Source organism: Astyanax mexicanus, chromosome 19, assembly GCF_023375975.1.
Source record: "Astyanax mexicanus isolate ESR-SI-001 chromosome 19, AstMex3_surface, whole genome shotgun sequence".
NCBI classification, from domain to species: domain Eukaryota; kingdom Metazoa; phylum Chordata; class Actinopteri; order Characiformes; family Acestrorhamphidae; genus Astyanax; species Astyanax mexicanus.
Window position 1 is genome coordinate 39,727,128 of NC_064426.1, and position 17,423 is coordinate 39,744,550.

The window sequence follows — 17,423 nt, forward strand, 5'->3', positions numbered from 1 at the left end:
ATTTGTTGTAAAAAGTACAATTTAATTGAAAACCTGAAAACAAAAGTAGATGGTTATCTTTAGACTAGACTTTGTGAATAACTCACTATAGGGTATACAATACCCTCCAAAAGTATTGGAACTGTGAGATCGATCCCTAAACCTTTATTTCTGCTGTAGACTGGAAACATTTGGGTTTGACATTAAATATGAGACAAAAGACCAACATTTTAGCTTTTATTTCCAGGTATTTATATCTGGATCTGATACACATAAGATTTGAGAAGATATAACATTGGGTACCACTTTAAAATAAGGCTCCTTTATAAATAGTTTATATAAATAGTTTAAAAGTTAGTTTATTGTTGGTTATTAATTGGGTTATAAACAATTAATAAGCAGTCTTTTCCTTAGTAAGCATTAAGAGTTCTGTTAATAACTTTATTCATTTAACTATAACAACATATTAAAGGACTAAAGCGTCTAAAGTGCTGTCACTATGAGAGAGAGGTCGCAGGTTCGAACCCCCGCTTGTGCAGCTTTGCCATCGAGCTGCCGGTGCTCAGAGGGAGCACAATTGGCCCTGATCCCTCCGGGTGGGTAGATGGCGCTCTCTCCCCACATCACTCCTAGGGTGATGTCCACAGCACAGGGCGTCTGTGAGCTGATGTATCAGAACCGAGCTTCTGCGCTTTCCTCCGAGTGTTAGCGCTGTGATGCTGCTCGGTAATGCTGCATCAACAGCAGCTCGAAAAGAAGCGGTGGCTGACTTCACATGTATCAGAGGAAGCATGTGTTAGTCTTCACCCTCCTGGTGTGTTGGGGCATCACTAGTGATAGGGGGAGTCTTAATGAGTGGGTTGGGTAAATGGCCGTGTAAACTGAGGAGAAAATGGGAAAAAATTATAAATAAAATTATTTAAAAAAAATAAAGTAATTGTCACTGTTGTTCTGTCGATTTGTAAGTGTTGTAAGTGCTTATTAATGTTTATTAATGTAATGTTAGTATGTATGAATGAATGAATGAAGTTCAACTTATATAGCGCCTTTCTAGAAACCCAAGGACGCTTTACAATTTACATGTTTTACACACAAGCACATTACAACCAAACACCGGTGAGAAGCGGCAGCCAATAGCGCACAGCGTACTCTCAACCGGAAACAACCGTCCACCTGGAGGACTACATCGGGCACTACAGCATTTACCCAGGACAGAGCTTAACTTATAACTTAATTTATAACCATTAAAGAAACTCTTTTCTAAACTATTGATAAACCTTTTATAAAGGAGCCTTATTTTAAAGTGGTATCGAACATTGTATCTAAACCCACCCATAAGGGATTGGTCTCACCGTTCCAATACTTTTAGAGGGGACAGTATAGGGTATAATAGAGGATAAGAAGCACTGGCCTGCTGTAAACCTTGTTGAAGCATTCCTCAGCAGCCTGCATGCGGCTCTGGTTCTTCAGACACAGTCCTTTCAGCAGCAGAATCAAGCAGCTGTCGTCCACAGAGTACTCATTCCCTTCAGAACACACACACACACACACACACGGTAAAACATTAAAAATATCTCTGCTGGCCAGCTCAAGCTCCTGGCTCTCTTAAAAGGGAAATCCAGTATGAAATAGACACAACTGGACCGAGCTAAAGAACCAGAATGATCAAGATTCACTATGCATCACCAGAAACAACCATCCGGCCCCCAGCAAAAACATAAAAACATATCCATTACCAGGAGTAGCCTCCAGAGTGCGCTCTGCCTCCAGCAGTGTTTCCAGCATGCCCTCCGTCAGCTCCGGCCGCTTGCTGATCATGGAGAACCCGTTCCACATATACATCATCTCCTAAAACAAGGAAAAGAAATTCAAGTAAAGATAAATATCCTACTAATTTTCTTACATAGTAAATGAATAGTGAAGTCATCCAGACTATGAAGGAACACATAAGGAATCATGTAGTAACTTAAAAGTGTTAAACACACCAAAATACTGTGTGAAGAAGCTTTTAGGTGCTCTTATCTGGGGTGCTGTTAACTGATGAGTGCCAGTTTCATCATACCATTTTTTGATTGTTCTTTAAACAATTTTCAAAGTTCTTAAAATGTTTCTTAAAGTATTTTTTTCTTTATTTAGTTGAGTAGTTCTTGCATTATAATCTGGATTAGAAAATTACTCAAATATTCACTATTCACTGTATACCTGTAACTCTACCTCTTCACTACTTTACTTTAACTGATGCTCTCAAACACTTTATTAAGAGACAAGAAATTCAAGTTATTAACTCTTGATGAGTTCAGCACAGCTACTCATAAAGTTACTAAAATATAAAACACAGTTTTTCTTCATAGTTTGGATGACTTTAGTATTAATTTACAATGCAAAACATTTTAAAATACTAAAAAAACACTATATTTAATGTGTTTTGGGTTGTGTTTGTCACTGTCTTACAAGAACAGGTACGGGGAGTCGCACTGGGTTGCTGGCTTTGTACCGTCGAGCTTTGCGGATGGCAAACTTCTCTGTGGGCGGAGACTTCCCTGCTATCTTCTGTTTGAAGGCTGGCACCTGTCTGAGAGAGAGAGAGAGAGAGAGAGAGAGAGAGAGAGAGAAAGTCATGTGTCATGCAGTCATGTGAATGATCCATGTAAGTATTCTTTAGAAGATAGTGGGTGTGATAGTGGGTGAAACACACAGTAACAATTTTGAGAAAAAAAATACAATATCCCACATTAATTGTATTAATTTTTGTAAAATTAGTATTTAGAGATGATTCTCCAAAAGGGGGCGCTGTTAGTTAGTAAGTAAGACTTAGGCTACGTTCACATTACAAGCCACATTGTTCAAATACAATTTTTTGCTCAGATCAGATTTGGCTATCTTGACGATTCACATTCACTGTAAATGTAAGTGATCTGTATCTGTGTGTAATGTGAACGAATCTGTCCCTGAAACAACGTCTCACATGCTGCACATTGATACCTGTATAAACGTCTGCTTCTTCACCAACAACAGAAACCCTCATATTAGAGAGACGAGAGACTCGTAGCTTTATAAAGGGAAATGGATGAGTTAGCAGCTCATATGTGGAGCATCTTTTGTTGGAGTGGAGAGTAAACAGCTGCTCTGAAGTTCATGCTCAGGTCAAAGAGGAGGTGAAAAAAGTCCAAGCGGTTTGCTTTTGCTGTTTTTTCAGCTATAGCTGCACAGCTGCACCAAGAGGTGCGTGGGTACGAGAGAGAAGCACGTAGTGCATACGTAAAAGCAAAAAGTTGCATGAATTCCGATTGGACCATTCACATTCATGTCACATGGCCATGAATCGGATATGTATATGAAACTGACTCAAATCTGATTTTAAAAATTTCGTATTCGGCATGTTCACACAGCCATGATAAAAATCTGTTTTGAGCCACATTAAGCAAAAAAAAAACAGGTTTGAGTCACTTCAGCCTTGTAATGTGAAGGTAGCCTAAGAGACAGAGAGAGAGCTGAATGATAAATAAATGAATGATAAATAAATGATAAACAAACATTATAGAATGAAAGTTTGAGAAAGACTGCGCATCCATATGGCTAAACATTGTCTTGTCTATATGATGGCTGTCAGTGTGAGAGTGTGTTTACCTGAAAAGTTCCACCTCGTTCTCCCCAAACGGCCTCGCCTCCCCCTCCGGCAGCATACTGAGACAAGCAGCCTTCATATACACATACATAGCCTGAGAGAGAAAGAGAGAGAGAGAGAGAGAGAGAGAGAGAGAAGCATGGCATGCATTCATGTGAATGATCTATGTAAATATTCTTAAGTAGGCTGAGTGGTTGTGTTAATAGAGCAAAAGCATCAGAGCAAAGGTCACTCACCTGTAATACCAGATATTTATCACAGTAATATTAAAAATAATAAAAAGTCACACAATTCCCCACATTATTTTTGATTAAATGTAATTTCTTTGACAAATTATTATTTAAAAACATGCATGATTCTCCACAGGGGGGTGCTGTTAATGCAGCGTGTCTTTTTTCCTTAAGGTTGCATTCTAATTACTATAAGATATATCCTATAAGGTGTTTTTAATTCTAGGATGAAAAGGAAAAGAAAGAGTGATGGAAAAGAGGCTTTTAAATAAATGATGGTGTATTAAGCCATGAGTCACATGATTCTGTTCTACACGTAGTTTTATTACTATTGCTACACATACAGCCTATATACAATGATGAACTGTTTAATGCTTATGCAAAATATTTATACTTCCTTTTCTACCCCATATTCCCAATAGTACCCTATCATACTCTTAACTCCTCTATACAACCACATGACTCAATTGTACCATATAGTTCTTTATTCTACTCTAAACTACCCCTATACTACCTATACTACTTTATTCCAACCTATACTACCATATAGTACACTAGTCTACCCTATACTCTGTATACTCCCCATTCTACCCTTTACTACTCATCTACCCTGTAAACTCTATACTTCTCATTTTGCCCTATACTATACAAACAACATAATCCCTTATTCTAACCTATACTCCCTATTGTACCATATATTACACAGTATTCCCTATACTACTCTAGACTTCTCATTCCTCCTTATACTACCATATACTAGTTCATACAATACCATATATTCGCCATGCTAATTTATACTACCATATACTTCATACTAGGGGTGGGCGATATGGCTCTAAAATAATATCACGTTATTTCAGGGTATTTTTGTGATAACGATATACTTGGCGATATAGGAAAACTAAAATAATCCATTCATTTCATGAATATAGAATAATAGTATAACAACATAATCATAATGTGGCAAAATAAATAATATAGCATAAAATAATATAATACAGCAAAAAATACTGCAGAATATTTACTGCATGCATATAAACTGCAAACTAAAACAATTATACAATAAATACACCTAAAGCTTCACAGTAAATAATAGACTACTTTTAAGACAGAACAGCCCTATTATCACAATATGGATTTTTAATATCATGATATTTCTGTGTCACGATATATTGTATACGATATAATATTGCACACCCCTACTTCATACAATACCATATATTCGCCATGCTAATTTATACTACCATATACTACCCTATACTCCTTTTTCTACCCTATACTATACATACAGCATATTCCCTTATTCAAAACTATACTCCTTACCTATATTACCCTGTATTCCCTATACTAACCTAGACCCATCATTCCTCCTTTTCCTACCATATACTCCATACAGTACCATATATTCCCCATGCTAATCTATACTACCTTATACTACCATTTACTCTCTATACTCCCCATTCTACCCTGTACCCCAATACAACTCTATGCTCCCCTATACAACCATTTTATTCTATACTCTCTATTCTTCCCATTCTACCCTATACTATACATACAGTATAATCCCTTATTCTTACCTATACTTCCTTTTCTACCCTATACCACCCTATGCTGCAAATACAGTATATGTACAGTATATGCAAATATAATATATGTATAGTATAGTTTACTATACATATACTACCTTATACTAACCTATACTCCTTATTGTACCCTATACTACCCTGTATTCTTTATTCTCCCATTCTACCCTATACTACCAGAGACTCTTAACTACTCTGTACTTCCCTATATTACCTTATTGTACACAATACTCTCTATACTATGCTACATTTCTCTATACTCTATCCTCCCCAATGTTACATTTACATTGTCTAATCATGAGCGGTATTTGTGAAAGAGATGTGACTTGAACCTTTTAGAGGTCGGAAAAATGTTCACTTGATACTAAATTAAAAGTCCTTTATACTTACATCTCTATTACAAATATTGTTCTTTATAGAAACTAAAGTGTTCCTCCAATGCATTCCTCAAAGAACAATTTGAAGCACTTTTATATTTAAGAGTGTAACACAAAATATGCTCATATCTTCTCCTTAAAGCTCTGCTGACAACTTTTCTGACACTCTTCAGTCGTAGAGCTCAGGATCATTTCAGAAACAGCACTGACTGACTGACCTTGGACCAGCGGCTCTCCTGGCTGAGCAGGTCGGCGTAAAAGTAGGCCATCTTCCAGTGTCTCTTGTAGGTGAAGCACCACATCAGCTCCCAGTAGCACATGTGGTGGAACTGCTTCCAGGCCTGCTGTGCCTTGCAGCCGTCCTCGAACAGCGCCACCGCCTGGATGCATGCAAACACAGCAATGAGCGGCATGGGTCCAGTTTTGAGGAGAATATGGTAATTGTTGCTTTCTGTCATGCTGTGCTCTCCTTATCCCGAATATACATACAGTGACGTGCAAAAAGTCATGGGATAGCGGTATTTCAAAGCCTGTGTCTCTGTCTTGGTTAAAAATGGAATAATGTTATAATAAATGATGTCACATTTAGTTGAAACAGAAAAGCAACGGTATAAAACACACTGTAATCACCATCTTTACTAAAAAAAATTATATTGTTGTTTGACCAAGATTAAGGCAAAATGCGCTGTGCCCAGACAGTTCAGACAGAACGCTCCAACAAATTTAACCATATAAAAGTCAGTTTCAATTCAATAAACTTAAGCTAAGTAAGGACATGTAAGTTTAATTAAATATTGTCAAATATAAAAGGATAGTTTTATCCGTTCTAGTGTTAACTCCTTAACAGGCCAGGATTTTTGTCAGTTGTCTGCCTGACATTACACCACTAAATCTTGATGATTTCTATTTAAGCATTAAAAAATCCTTTGATAAAACTAATTTTACTGCAGATAATAAGGATTTTGTATAATCTACACCTGTAGCCCATATACAGGTCAATGCATGTTAATAGGTTGAAGACATTAAACAGCTGGCGTATATGGATACTGCTGAACATGTTCCAGTCTGGTTGTATGCTACTGTCAGTCCCCATTGAGGGGGATTCTGATAACAGTGTCGTCGCACTTTCCTGCATTGATCATCACAGAATTTAAACAGCCTCTCGCCCAGGCCAGCTCGGGAGCCCAGGCAATTGCTTGGTTTGCCTGTCATGAGACAACAGAGCTGGGGTGCCAGATAGTTTTGACCTTACATTTCACAGGCATTACTATTTTAACGTTCCTTAATCCACAGTGTCACATGTGTACCAAGTAAAGGCTGAATTATCATCCACAGTGGGCAGTGCAGTGGGTGGTAATAATGGTGACCAGCGGTGTCTGGCTAGAACTGTTAATGCAAACAGACAAATGACTCTGGCAGAAATCAGTATATCACATCAATATTCAATATAGGAGACCCTACACATTGACCCAATCATCAATGTAGTGTTCTTTAGCTTCCATGAGACATGACAAAAGTCATGGCACACTGTACTAAAGGTCATTTCTGTTTTGTCTCATGATTTGTACAGTTGCAGTCTTAAATCAAGGTTGGCTGACTCCCGGCTCCAATTAGCTCTGCACTGTGAATGTTAACATGTTCAATGTTCAATAAAACCATGCAAATATATATATATATATATATATATATATTTTTTTTTTTGTGGTATTAGTTTAAGCAGACTGTGTTTGTCTATTGTTGTGACTTAGATGAGAAGATCAGAACACATTTAATCACCAATTTATGCAGAAATCCAAGTAAATCCCAAATGGTTCACATACTTTTTCTTGCCACTGTATATAACTGGTGGTATATCAGTGTATATTGGTAGAAATAACCAGCATTAAGGCTCCTAGTTCAGACTGTTGTTCACCTACCTCATCAACATTTCCCTTTATCTCCTCCACTCTGCCTGCGAAGAACAGGAAAATAGCCCCCTGTAGAAAAGAAAGAGTGAGAAAAGAGGAGTTTTAAAAGTACTGCCAAAATACTGTCACCTCCATTCTGTTCACAATCAAATCTCCATATGTGTAGGAGAGATGGAGAGAAAGAGAGAAAGAATGAAAGAGAGAGAGAGACAGAAATACCTACGCGTGGGTACCGCTGCTGAAAAGGCTTGAGCAGTTTCTCAGCGTCGGCTACATCCCCCTCACCTGTCCCTGTACAGAAGATTTCAGCACACATTCAAATACATTCATATACTCTTCACACTCCATATACCACCATCATCATCAACTGCATCAACCAGAATATACTGTACCAGACAAACTTATGGACACATTTAATCTCATTAAATATCATTTAAATTACATTATAAATGAATGGTGAAGTGATCCAGACTAAGAGGAAACACACAGGGAATCATGTAGTAACTTAAAAGTGAAGCATTTAGATGCTCTTATCTGGGGAGCTGTTTGTTAGCTTGCTGTTTCTGAGGCTGGTAACTCTGATGTACTTATCCTGTGCAAGAGAGGAAACTCTCGCTCTTCCTTTCCTGAGGCGGTCCTGATGGGTGCCAGTTCCATCATTATAATGTTCTAGATGGTCTTTGCGACTGTACTTCCTTAAAATGTTTCAGACTGACTGACCTTTGGTTCTTAACCCTTTCAGACCCTGCATCCATTACAGTGGACATCATGTATTTTCTTTATTTTATTTTATTTTATTTTTTGCACATATCATTATTTAAGAGCTGTTTTTTGTCCATCAGAATAGACCATGATCCAGACAATGAACAAGTTTATAAACCAATGAAACAGTAACTTGGCCCCATCCACCGCAAATACACTGGAAAAACAGTAGTTTAGTACTAAAGCCATTGAGGCAAAGTAACAGCTATTTTTTACTAATTTAATGTGATTTAGAACACTTTTTAATCATTATGTTTTGTAATGTATAAGGATGGTTTATTAAATAAAATGGGCCAATTACACACAGGCTTCAAAGTAGTAAATATTTTAGTTAATTTGATTTATTTGCTATATAGATTTTATAGTGGAATATTAGAGCCTTATTTTCTGTGCACTACAAACAGAGAAAACAGCCTTTTTTTACATTTTATCCATCACTGGACATTATTTAGGTCTAAAACCGTTAAAGTCATTTTTTTTACTTTATTTAGTTGAGTAGTTTTTGTCATAATCTGGATTAGAACATTACTCAAATATTCACTATTCACTGTATACCTGTAACTCTACCTCTTCACTACTTTACTTTAACTGATGCTCTCAAACCTTAACATTAAGAGGCAAGAAATTCAAGTAATTAACTCTTGATGAGTTCAGCACAGCTGTTAACTGAAAGCTTGAATTCCAGGTGACTCTACCTCATAAAGCTGACTGAAAATCCAGCAGAGATGTGCAAAACTGTCTAATCTAAACAAGATGTGCTACTTTTTAAAGAATCTAAAATATATATATATTTTTTAAATCTGGTTTGTTTAACACTTTTTATTCAATAAATAATTCCACATGTTTTTTTTCATTGTTTGGGTGACTTTAGTATTAATCTACAATGCAGAACTTTTTAAAATTATGTCCAAACTCTTGACTGGCACTGTAAGTATGGTGCTTTTCACTGTTTAAGATTCATTAATCCATTCTATACTATTCAAATCTAATCCTGTGTAGGAGGACTAAAGAACTAAAGTGTGATTATTACCTAAAATAAAGGAGAGGAAGGTGTAATAGCAGAGCAGCAGCAAAGAACACAGCATAGAGCGCAGGTTATGAGACGTGGCTCCTTCAGACAGCTTAGAAAGACCATATTCCTACAAATATAAATATAGACACAAACAAATGAATAAAAATCACAAAAAAACACATTTATATTTTCCAGTCTTTATATCATGAATGTTCTGCAGCTCAAATGTACAGAATCTTTTACCTTATCCCCAGAAAACCCTGCAAACTCCAAAACCTTCAGTATCCGAGCAGGAAACAGAGAAAGTGTCTGTGGGAGGATAATAAATACCAACACAGTTTAAGACTTTAGCTAAACTAACTATAGAACATTAAAAGCTTTGAATCACTGTTTAATTTGTTTTTGGTTTGTTTTATATATATATGTGTTTATGTAGTATCTGAATATATTTTGAATAAAACTACCTTATACATAAGAATTAAAGTAGATCTCAAGTATCTCCAGTGTAAAATTGACTTTTGAGTGTAGTAAAACATTATAAAAAGTACTTACCTTATTAAAATAGCCCATCCCATAGACAATGAATTGGGAGAATTTTGAACGCCCATGTTTTTCACAATTTTTGAGATACAAAGACGAAAATCGAAAGTCATATAGAACTTATCGTGTTCTTTCCGAAAATATGCTTATATATAATATGCTTTACGAAACAATACGACGTACGATTTTCGTAAAAATGTCGTATGAAGTTTCCCCATAGGAATGAATGGGCGGAATGTTGGCCATCTCACACACACCAGCCGGTCCTGCGCACGGCCCCCCTCTCTGCCCTGCTCCTCAGTACTGTATCTGTATGGAGAAGAGACTGCTGAATAAACCAGATACTGACCACACAGCTTCAGCTGCACTCCACACACTCCACACACCACACACACACACTACACACCCCACTCCACACACCCACAACACACTCACCCCACTACACACTCTCACACACACCCCACACACACTCCCCACACTATACACACCACACACCAGAACTCACACCCCACACTACACTACACACACTCCACACCACACGCTCACCCCACTACACACACTCACACACACTACACACACACCACACATACCCTACACCCTCCACACCACACATACCCCACACCACACACACCCCACACACTCCACCCCACATACAGACACCACACCCACACACTTCACACCACACACATTGAACACCCCACACATACCACACACACCACACCCCACACACTCCACACCACACATACCACACATTCCACACCCCACACACACTCTACACACCACACCACATCACACACAATCCACACCACACATACCCCACACCACTCACACCACACCACACCCTACACACTCTACATCCCACACCATACACACTCCACACCACACATACCCCACACCACACACCAGACAAACTCCACAGCCCACACCACACACCCCACAACTCACACACTCCACACACAGTCCACACCCCACACTACACACACGACACAAGACCACACATACCCCACACCACACACACTCCACACAACACTAACCCCACACCATACATGCTTTAAACCACACACACACTCCACAGCTCACATACCCCACACCACACACACTCTACCCCACACATACCACACACACTTCACACCCCACACCACACACACTGCACAGCACACATACCCCACACACTCCACAGCTCACATACCCCACACCCCACACACTCCACACCACACATACCACACACTCCACACACACTCTACCCCACACATACCACACACACTTCACACCCCACACCACACACACTGCACAGCACACATACCCCACACACTCCACAGCTCACATACCCCACACCCCACACACTCCACACCACACATACCACACACTCCACACACACTCTACACACCACACCACATCACACACAATCCACACCACACATACCCCACACCACTCACACCACACCACACACTCCACACCACACCCTACACACTCTACATCCCACACCATACACACTCCACACCACACATACCCCACACCACACACCAGACAAACTCCACAGCCCACACCACACACCCCACACCTCACACACTCCACACACAGTCCACACCCCACACTACACACACGACACAAGACCACACATACCCCACACCACACACACTCCACACAACACAAACCCCACACCATACATGCTTTAAACCACACACACACTCCACAGCTCACATACCCCACACCACACACTCTACCCCACACATACACCACACCACATACTCCACACCCCACCCCAAACACACTCCACACCCCACCCCACACATAACCAACACCACACACTCTACACACCCCACACACTCCGCACCCCACGCACTCCACACCACAAACACTTCAAACCACACATACCCTACACCACACACGCTTCAAACCACACATAACCCACACCACACACACTCCACACCACACAAACCCCACACCACACACTCCACACCACACACCCCACATACCCCACACACCAATCACTTCACACCACACATACCCCACTCCACACACACTCCACACCACACATACCCCACACACACTCCACACATACCCCACACTCCAAACACCACACACACTCCACACCACACATGCCCCACACAACACACAGTCCACACACACTACACACCCCGCACACACTCCACACCACACACACACCACACCCCACACACACTCCACACCACACATACCCCACACCAGACACACACACCAAACAAACTCTATACACCACACCACACACATCCCACACCACACACCTCAAACCACACCCCACATACACACCCCACACACTCCACACCCCACACACTACACACCCCACACACACTCTACACACCACATCACACACAATCCACACCACAGATACCCCACCCCACACACACCCCACACAAACTCTACACACCACACACTTCACACCACACTCTACACCCTACACCACAAACACTCCACAACACACATACCCCACACCACACACCCCACACCACACAATCTCCACAGCCCACACAATACACACCTCACACACTCCACACAGTCCACACCCCACATTATACACACCACACAAACTCCACAATACACACCAAACACACCCTACACCACACACAGTCCACACCACACAAACCCCACACCACACACACTTCAAGCCACACATAGCCCACACCACACACACCACAAAAACCCCACACCACAACACTTCAAACCACACATACCCTACACCACACAAACCCCACACCACACACACTTCAAACCACACATACACCACACACACACCACACAAACCCCACACCACACACACTTTAAACCACACACACTCCACAGCTCACATACCCCACTCCACCCCACACATACCACACACACTTCACACCCCACACCACACATTTCACACCACACATACACCACACATACTCCACCTCATACATACCACAAACATTTCACACCACACACCCTCCACACCACACACTCACCCCACTACACACACTCACACACACACTCCACACCGCACATACCCCACACACACTTCCCACTCCATACACACCCTACTCGACACCCCACGCCAAAACCCATACCACACCCTCGACACACACACACCACACACACTCACCACACACACTTCCCACTCCACACACCCTTCACTACACACACACCCCACACTTCACACACACACTTTACACTACACGCACCCCACACCAGAACCCACACCACACACTCATCCCACACACTCCCCACTCCACACCACACACTTCACACACACACTCCCCCAACACACACCCCGCACCAGAACCCCCACACACACTCAGCCCACACACACACACCAATCTACACACACCACACACACACACAACACACACACTTCCCACATTACAACTTAGCAACCACCACTGACACCATAGCAACACCTTAGCAACCACTAGGAAAACGTTAGCAACTGCCTAGCAACCACTTTAGAAATTACAGCAGCTGCCTAGCAACCACTTAACAACATCTTAGCAACCACCTGGAAAATGTTAGCAACTGCCTACCCACTTAGCAACCATGTGGAATATGTTAGCAACTGCCTAGCAACTGCTTAGCAACCACTTTAGAAATGACAGCAACTGCCTAGCAACCACTTTAGCCACCACTTGGAAAGCGTTAGCAACTGCTTAGCAACCACCTAGCAACCACTTAGCAACCATGTGGAATACGTTAGCAACTGCCTAGCAACTGCTTAGCAACACCTAAGCAACCACCTGGAAAACGTTAGCAACTGCCTAGCAAACGCTTAGCAACCACTTTAGAAATGATCACAACTACCTAGCAACCACTTAGCAACCATTTTAACTTTTCAACGTTATTAGCGTATTTTTCCAAGCCAACTGAAAGTTCGTTCACGAACTTTGCCTTTTCTAGTTATTATTACTACACCGCGACAACTGCTACGCCACGAGGCAGGCTATGCGGAGTCTATGTATATATGTCTGTCATTATCAGTACAATGATCAATGATGGTGGTGCTCTGAGCTGAAGCTAGCAGCACGGGATGTAAACAGTGGTTTTTAATAAGCTTCTTGTGCACTTTTTAAGTTATTAATGACTCGTTTTCTAGCAATGAGGTGTGGAGCTACTATGAGCCTGGATAACATAGTAAAAAGCAGTTTATTAGGGCAAAATATGCCCCGTTACAGCCATTGTACAGTGTTGGGCAAAAGGCACAAAATTACTGGATCTCAGTAAGCTGCAGGAGAGTGGAGGTGTGCTATTCAACAAGGGTAAGTACTTTTCATCATGTTTTACTACAACAAAAGTCCATTTTACACCAGTTTTTCACTATTAAGAACCTTATAAGGCTTGAGGAACATACCAAGTTGAAGGCACCGATTCCGAACGCCACCCCTCCTTCCAGGTGCTTGTGGTTTGGCCCTTTAAAAGAGCTGTGAGACTCGATGAAGGAGTGGAGCTCCCTGTGTGTAAAATAATACTGTAGTCATTCCCAGAGTGAGATTACTGCAGTCAGTGTGAGAGCAGGTCAACAGACACTTATTTGAATATACTTTGTAGAAGAATGAGAATACGGTTTCAAACACTACTCAGATTTCATACAGCAATGGAAATACAAGAACTGGATGTCCTGAACTAAACTGTAGCAGACACTGCCTCACCACACGTTTACATGAGTGTTTGTTGTCCTGGTACGAGTGGATCAGACACAGCAGTGTTGCTGGAGTTTTTAAACACATTAGTTTACAATTCTCAGTGCAGTGCTGAGAATAATGGCCCACTAAGTAGGTGTCAAGTAAGTTTAAACACTTCTTACTCTTACTTAAGTAGAAATGTAGGTTATCTATACTTTACTGGAGTAATTATTTTTTACATTTTCACACAATTATCTGAACTTTCTACTCTTTACATTTTAATAAAAATAGCCTCGTTACTCCTATTTCATTTCAGCTGGTTTTCATTCCGGCTTCTCATCGTTCAATAAAACCCCTATCCAGATAAATCTCTCCATCCAGATAGAGTGAATCTGATTGTGATTGGATGTAGAGAAGTATAAACATATACCATTCCGACTCCCTATTGGTTTATACTGTGATCCATCACACCTGCACACGTCCCAGACAAACTCCAGTCCAACTAAACTCCTTTAATATATTTACATGCTTCTGTATGTAAAATACATTCATTTTTAATAAGCATATATGTAGCTGAAACACTAGGGAGCCTAGAGCTAAATCCCAAATTATATTAAGCTTTTGTAAGCAGTACTTTTACACTTTTTCTTACATGTTCCACACTTACTTGTATATGAGGTAGCTGTTGCGCACTTTGAGTCCTCCTTTGATGAAACTCACCATGTTTTCATCCTGCATGCCAAGCAGCACAGAAATCAAGAGAAAACATGTAAAACTGATATAATAAACATTTATAAATATGTATGTATACAGCTACTCTGATTAATATACAGAAAGGTTCTGGGGTTATTGGAACGATCTGAAAGGGGGTACATTGAGTAGGGGTGGGACAAAATATTGATATTGTGATATATATTGAATCATTTGATTATATCAATACGTGGCATCAGATATTGATAATATTTTTATTGAAACACATTCGCTCCAAACTCCCAATCACAAATACACATATACTAAAGTAGCTGCTTCATGACTCCATATGCTGGCGCTATAATCAGATGAATAGGGCGTTGTGGTGAAGAATATTGGTTGTTTAATTCTGTGACACTGAAACCAATAACCTCTTTGGTAACACAGATGCAAGGAAGAACTGAAGAGAATGGTATTGTGATATGTATACAGCTCTGAAAAAATATGAGACCACTTAAAAATTATTAGTTTTTTTTAAATTTACCAAATTGAAAACCTCTGGAACATAATCAAGAGGAAGATGGATGATCACAAACCATCAAACCACCAAACTGAACTGCTTGAATTTTTGCACCAGGAGAAAAGCAGCATAAAGTTATCCAAAAGCAGTGTGTAAGACTGGTGGAGGAGAACATGATGCCAAGATGCATGAAAAAAACTGTGATTAAAAACCAGGGTTAAAATTTTATGAATATGAAAAGAAAGCTCTGCATCTTTTGTGTTATTTCAGTCATTTCTCATTTCCTGCAAATAAATGCTCTAAATGACAATATTTTTATTTAGAATTTGGGAGAAATGTTGTCTGTAGTTTATAGAATCAAACAACAACGTTTATTTTACTCAAACATAAACCTATAAATAGCAACATCAGAGACACTGATTCAGAAACTGAGGTGGTATATATAGAGATTATATTGTATTGAGGGATGCCCTGTGATTTCCACCCCTATAGTAAGTGGTAAATGGATGTATATCAGTGTAAGGCTACTGTTTATAATGTGTTTCCAACCTGTAAAAATGTGAGAGCGGCTCTTTGTAGCAAACACTCGGCATAACACGCCTCAGCATGGAGCTCCTCTAATAAAACACACACACACACACACACACAAACCAACATACACACACATAATGAGAGAGGGTACTCGACATTCAAAATCCATCACCAGAAAAAAAAAAGCATTTACCCCAATAGAGGAATGAGAAATAGTGTATTGAATTTTTTGCCAATAATGCAATATAATAAACGTACAGCTGTGCAGGAGCAGAAATCAGTATTATATTTATGAGCTGTTATATATTTCCCTTGTTCCCCTGCATGAAGTTACAGCCTTTATCAACACATTTTACCTTCAGTCAGATCATCTCCTGCTGCTCTGCTCGCCAGACTACCAGACCTCTTACGAAACCTGCAGAGGAACACACACACACACATTTGCTTTCTCATTATCTATTATCTCAGCACACACACACACACACACACACTTTCTCATTATCTATTATCTCAGCACACACACACACACACACACACACACACGCGCGCATGCATATTGTACATATAAAATGATATGAGCCAAGGCCCACAGTTATCAAGCTTCTCATAGTAACAGAGCTGATTTCATATGGATTAAACTAGGGCTAAACCGATGTGGGAATTCTGGGGGGCCAACACCATTATCCGATATTACACACATAGATATCACATGCTGATATTGATGCCAATAAAACATATTTATAACTAACAGAGAGATTGTACACCCCAGTACTTAGTTTTATAGCGATAAAACGAATATAAATAAATAAAAATAAGCTTAAATCAATAGATTTTAAAGTACCACAGCCAGTGTGGACCAACTGTAGTAGCTATGCCAATGAATACGTCAGCAAGAATCAGTTTGAAATAGTGGCCATATTTAAATTTAAAATTAAATAGCTAAAACCAAGAAAAAATGTTTTAATATTTATATATTCTTAGTGATAATTTAAGTGATGTGGTTAAAAAAAAATCTAAAATGTTTATTTATTTTTATCATATGGTCTCAAGTTAT

General features: G+C 39.8%; 2 protein-coding genes across 4 annotated transcripts in view; both read right to left on the reverse strand.

Annotated features, from left to right (window-relative positions):
* The window catches only part of si:ch211-120g10.1 (butyrophilin subfamily 1 member A1), a 125,546-nt gene that overhangs the window by 19,799 nt on the left and 88,324 nt on the right, over window positions 1-17,423 (reverse strand). The window contains exon 11 of one of the 3 annotated variants that reach the window (XR_007427091.1): window positions 2,155-2,193. The exons of 1 other annotated variant lie outside the window; for it this stretch is intronic. The gene's annotated coding sequence lies outside the window, so the exon portion shown is untranslated. Of the gene's footprint in view, window positions 1-2,154; window positions 2,194-8,955; window positions 9,031-17,423 lie in introns of those variants that run through there. One more of the 3 variants, XR_007427090.1, reaches the window with a different exon arrangement.
* Window positions 1-17,423, reverse strand: part of zgc:158403 (tetratricopeptide repeat protein 39A) — a 38,925-nt gene that overhangs the window by 3,695 nt on the left and 17,807 nt on the right. The window contains exons 4-16 of the mRNA XM_022664993.2: window positions 16,726-16,784; window positions 16,388-16,455; window positions 15,296-15,360; window positions 14,358-14,457; window positions 9,719-9,784; window positions 9,494-9,602; window positions 7,925-7,992; window positions 7,711-7,770; window positions 6,013-6,174; window positions 3,607-3,698; window positions 2,431-2,551; window positions 1,716-1,827; window positions 1,391-1,505 (exon numbers count right to left, since the gene is read on the reverse strand). Of these exons, the coding sequence (XP_022520714.1) occupies window positions 1,391-1,505; window positions 1,716-1,827; window positions 2,431-2,551; window positions 3,607-3,698; window positions 6,013-6,174; window positions 7,711-7,770; window positions 7,925-7,992; window positions 9,494-9,602; window positions 9,719-9,784; window positions 14,358-14,457; window positions 15,296-15,360; window positions 16,388-16,455; window positions 16,726-16,784 (1,197 nt within the window). The remainder of the gene's footprint in view (window positions 1-1,390; window positions 1,506-1,715; window positions 1,828-2,430; window positions 2,552-3,606; window positions 3,699-6,012; window positions 6,175-7,710; window positions 7,771-7,924; window positions 7,993-9,493; window positions 9,603-9,718; window positions 9,785-14,357; window positions 14,458-15,295; window positions 15,361-16,387; window positions 16,456-16,725; window positions 16,785-17,423) is intronic.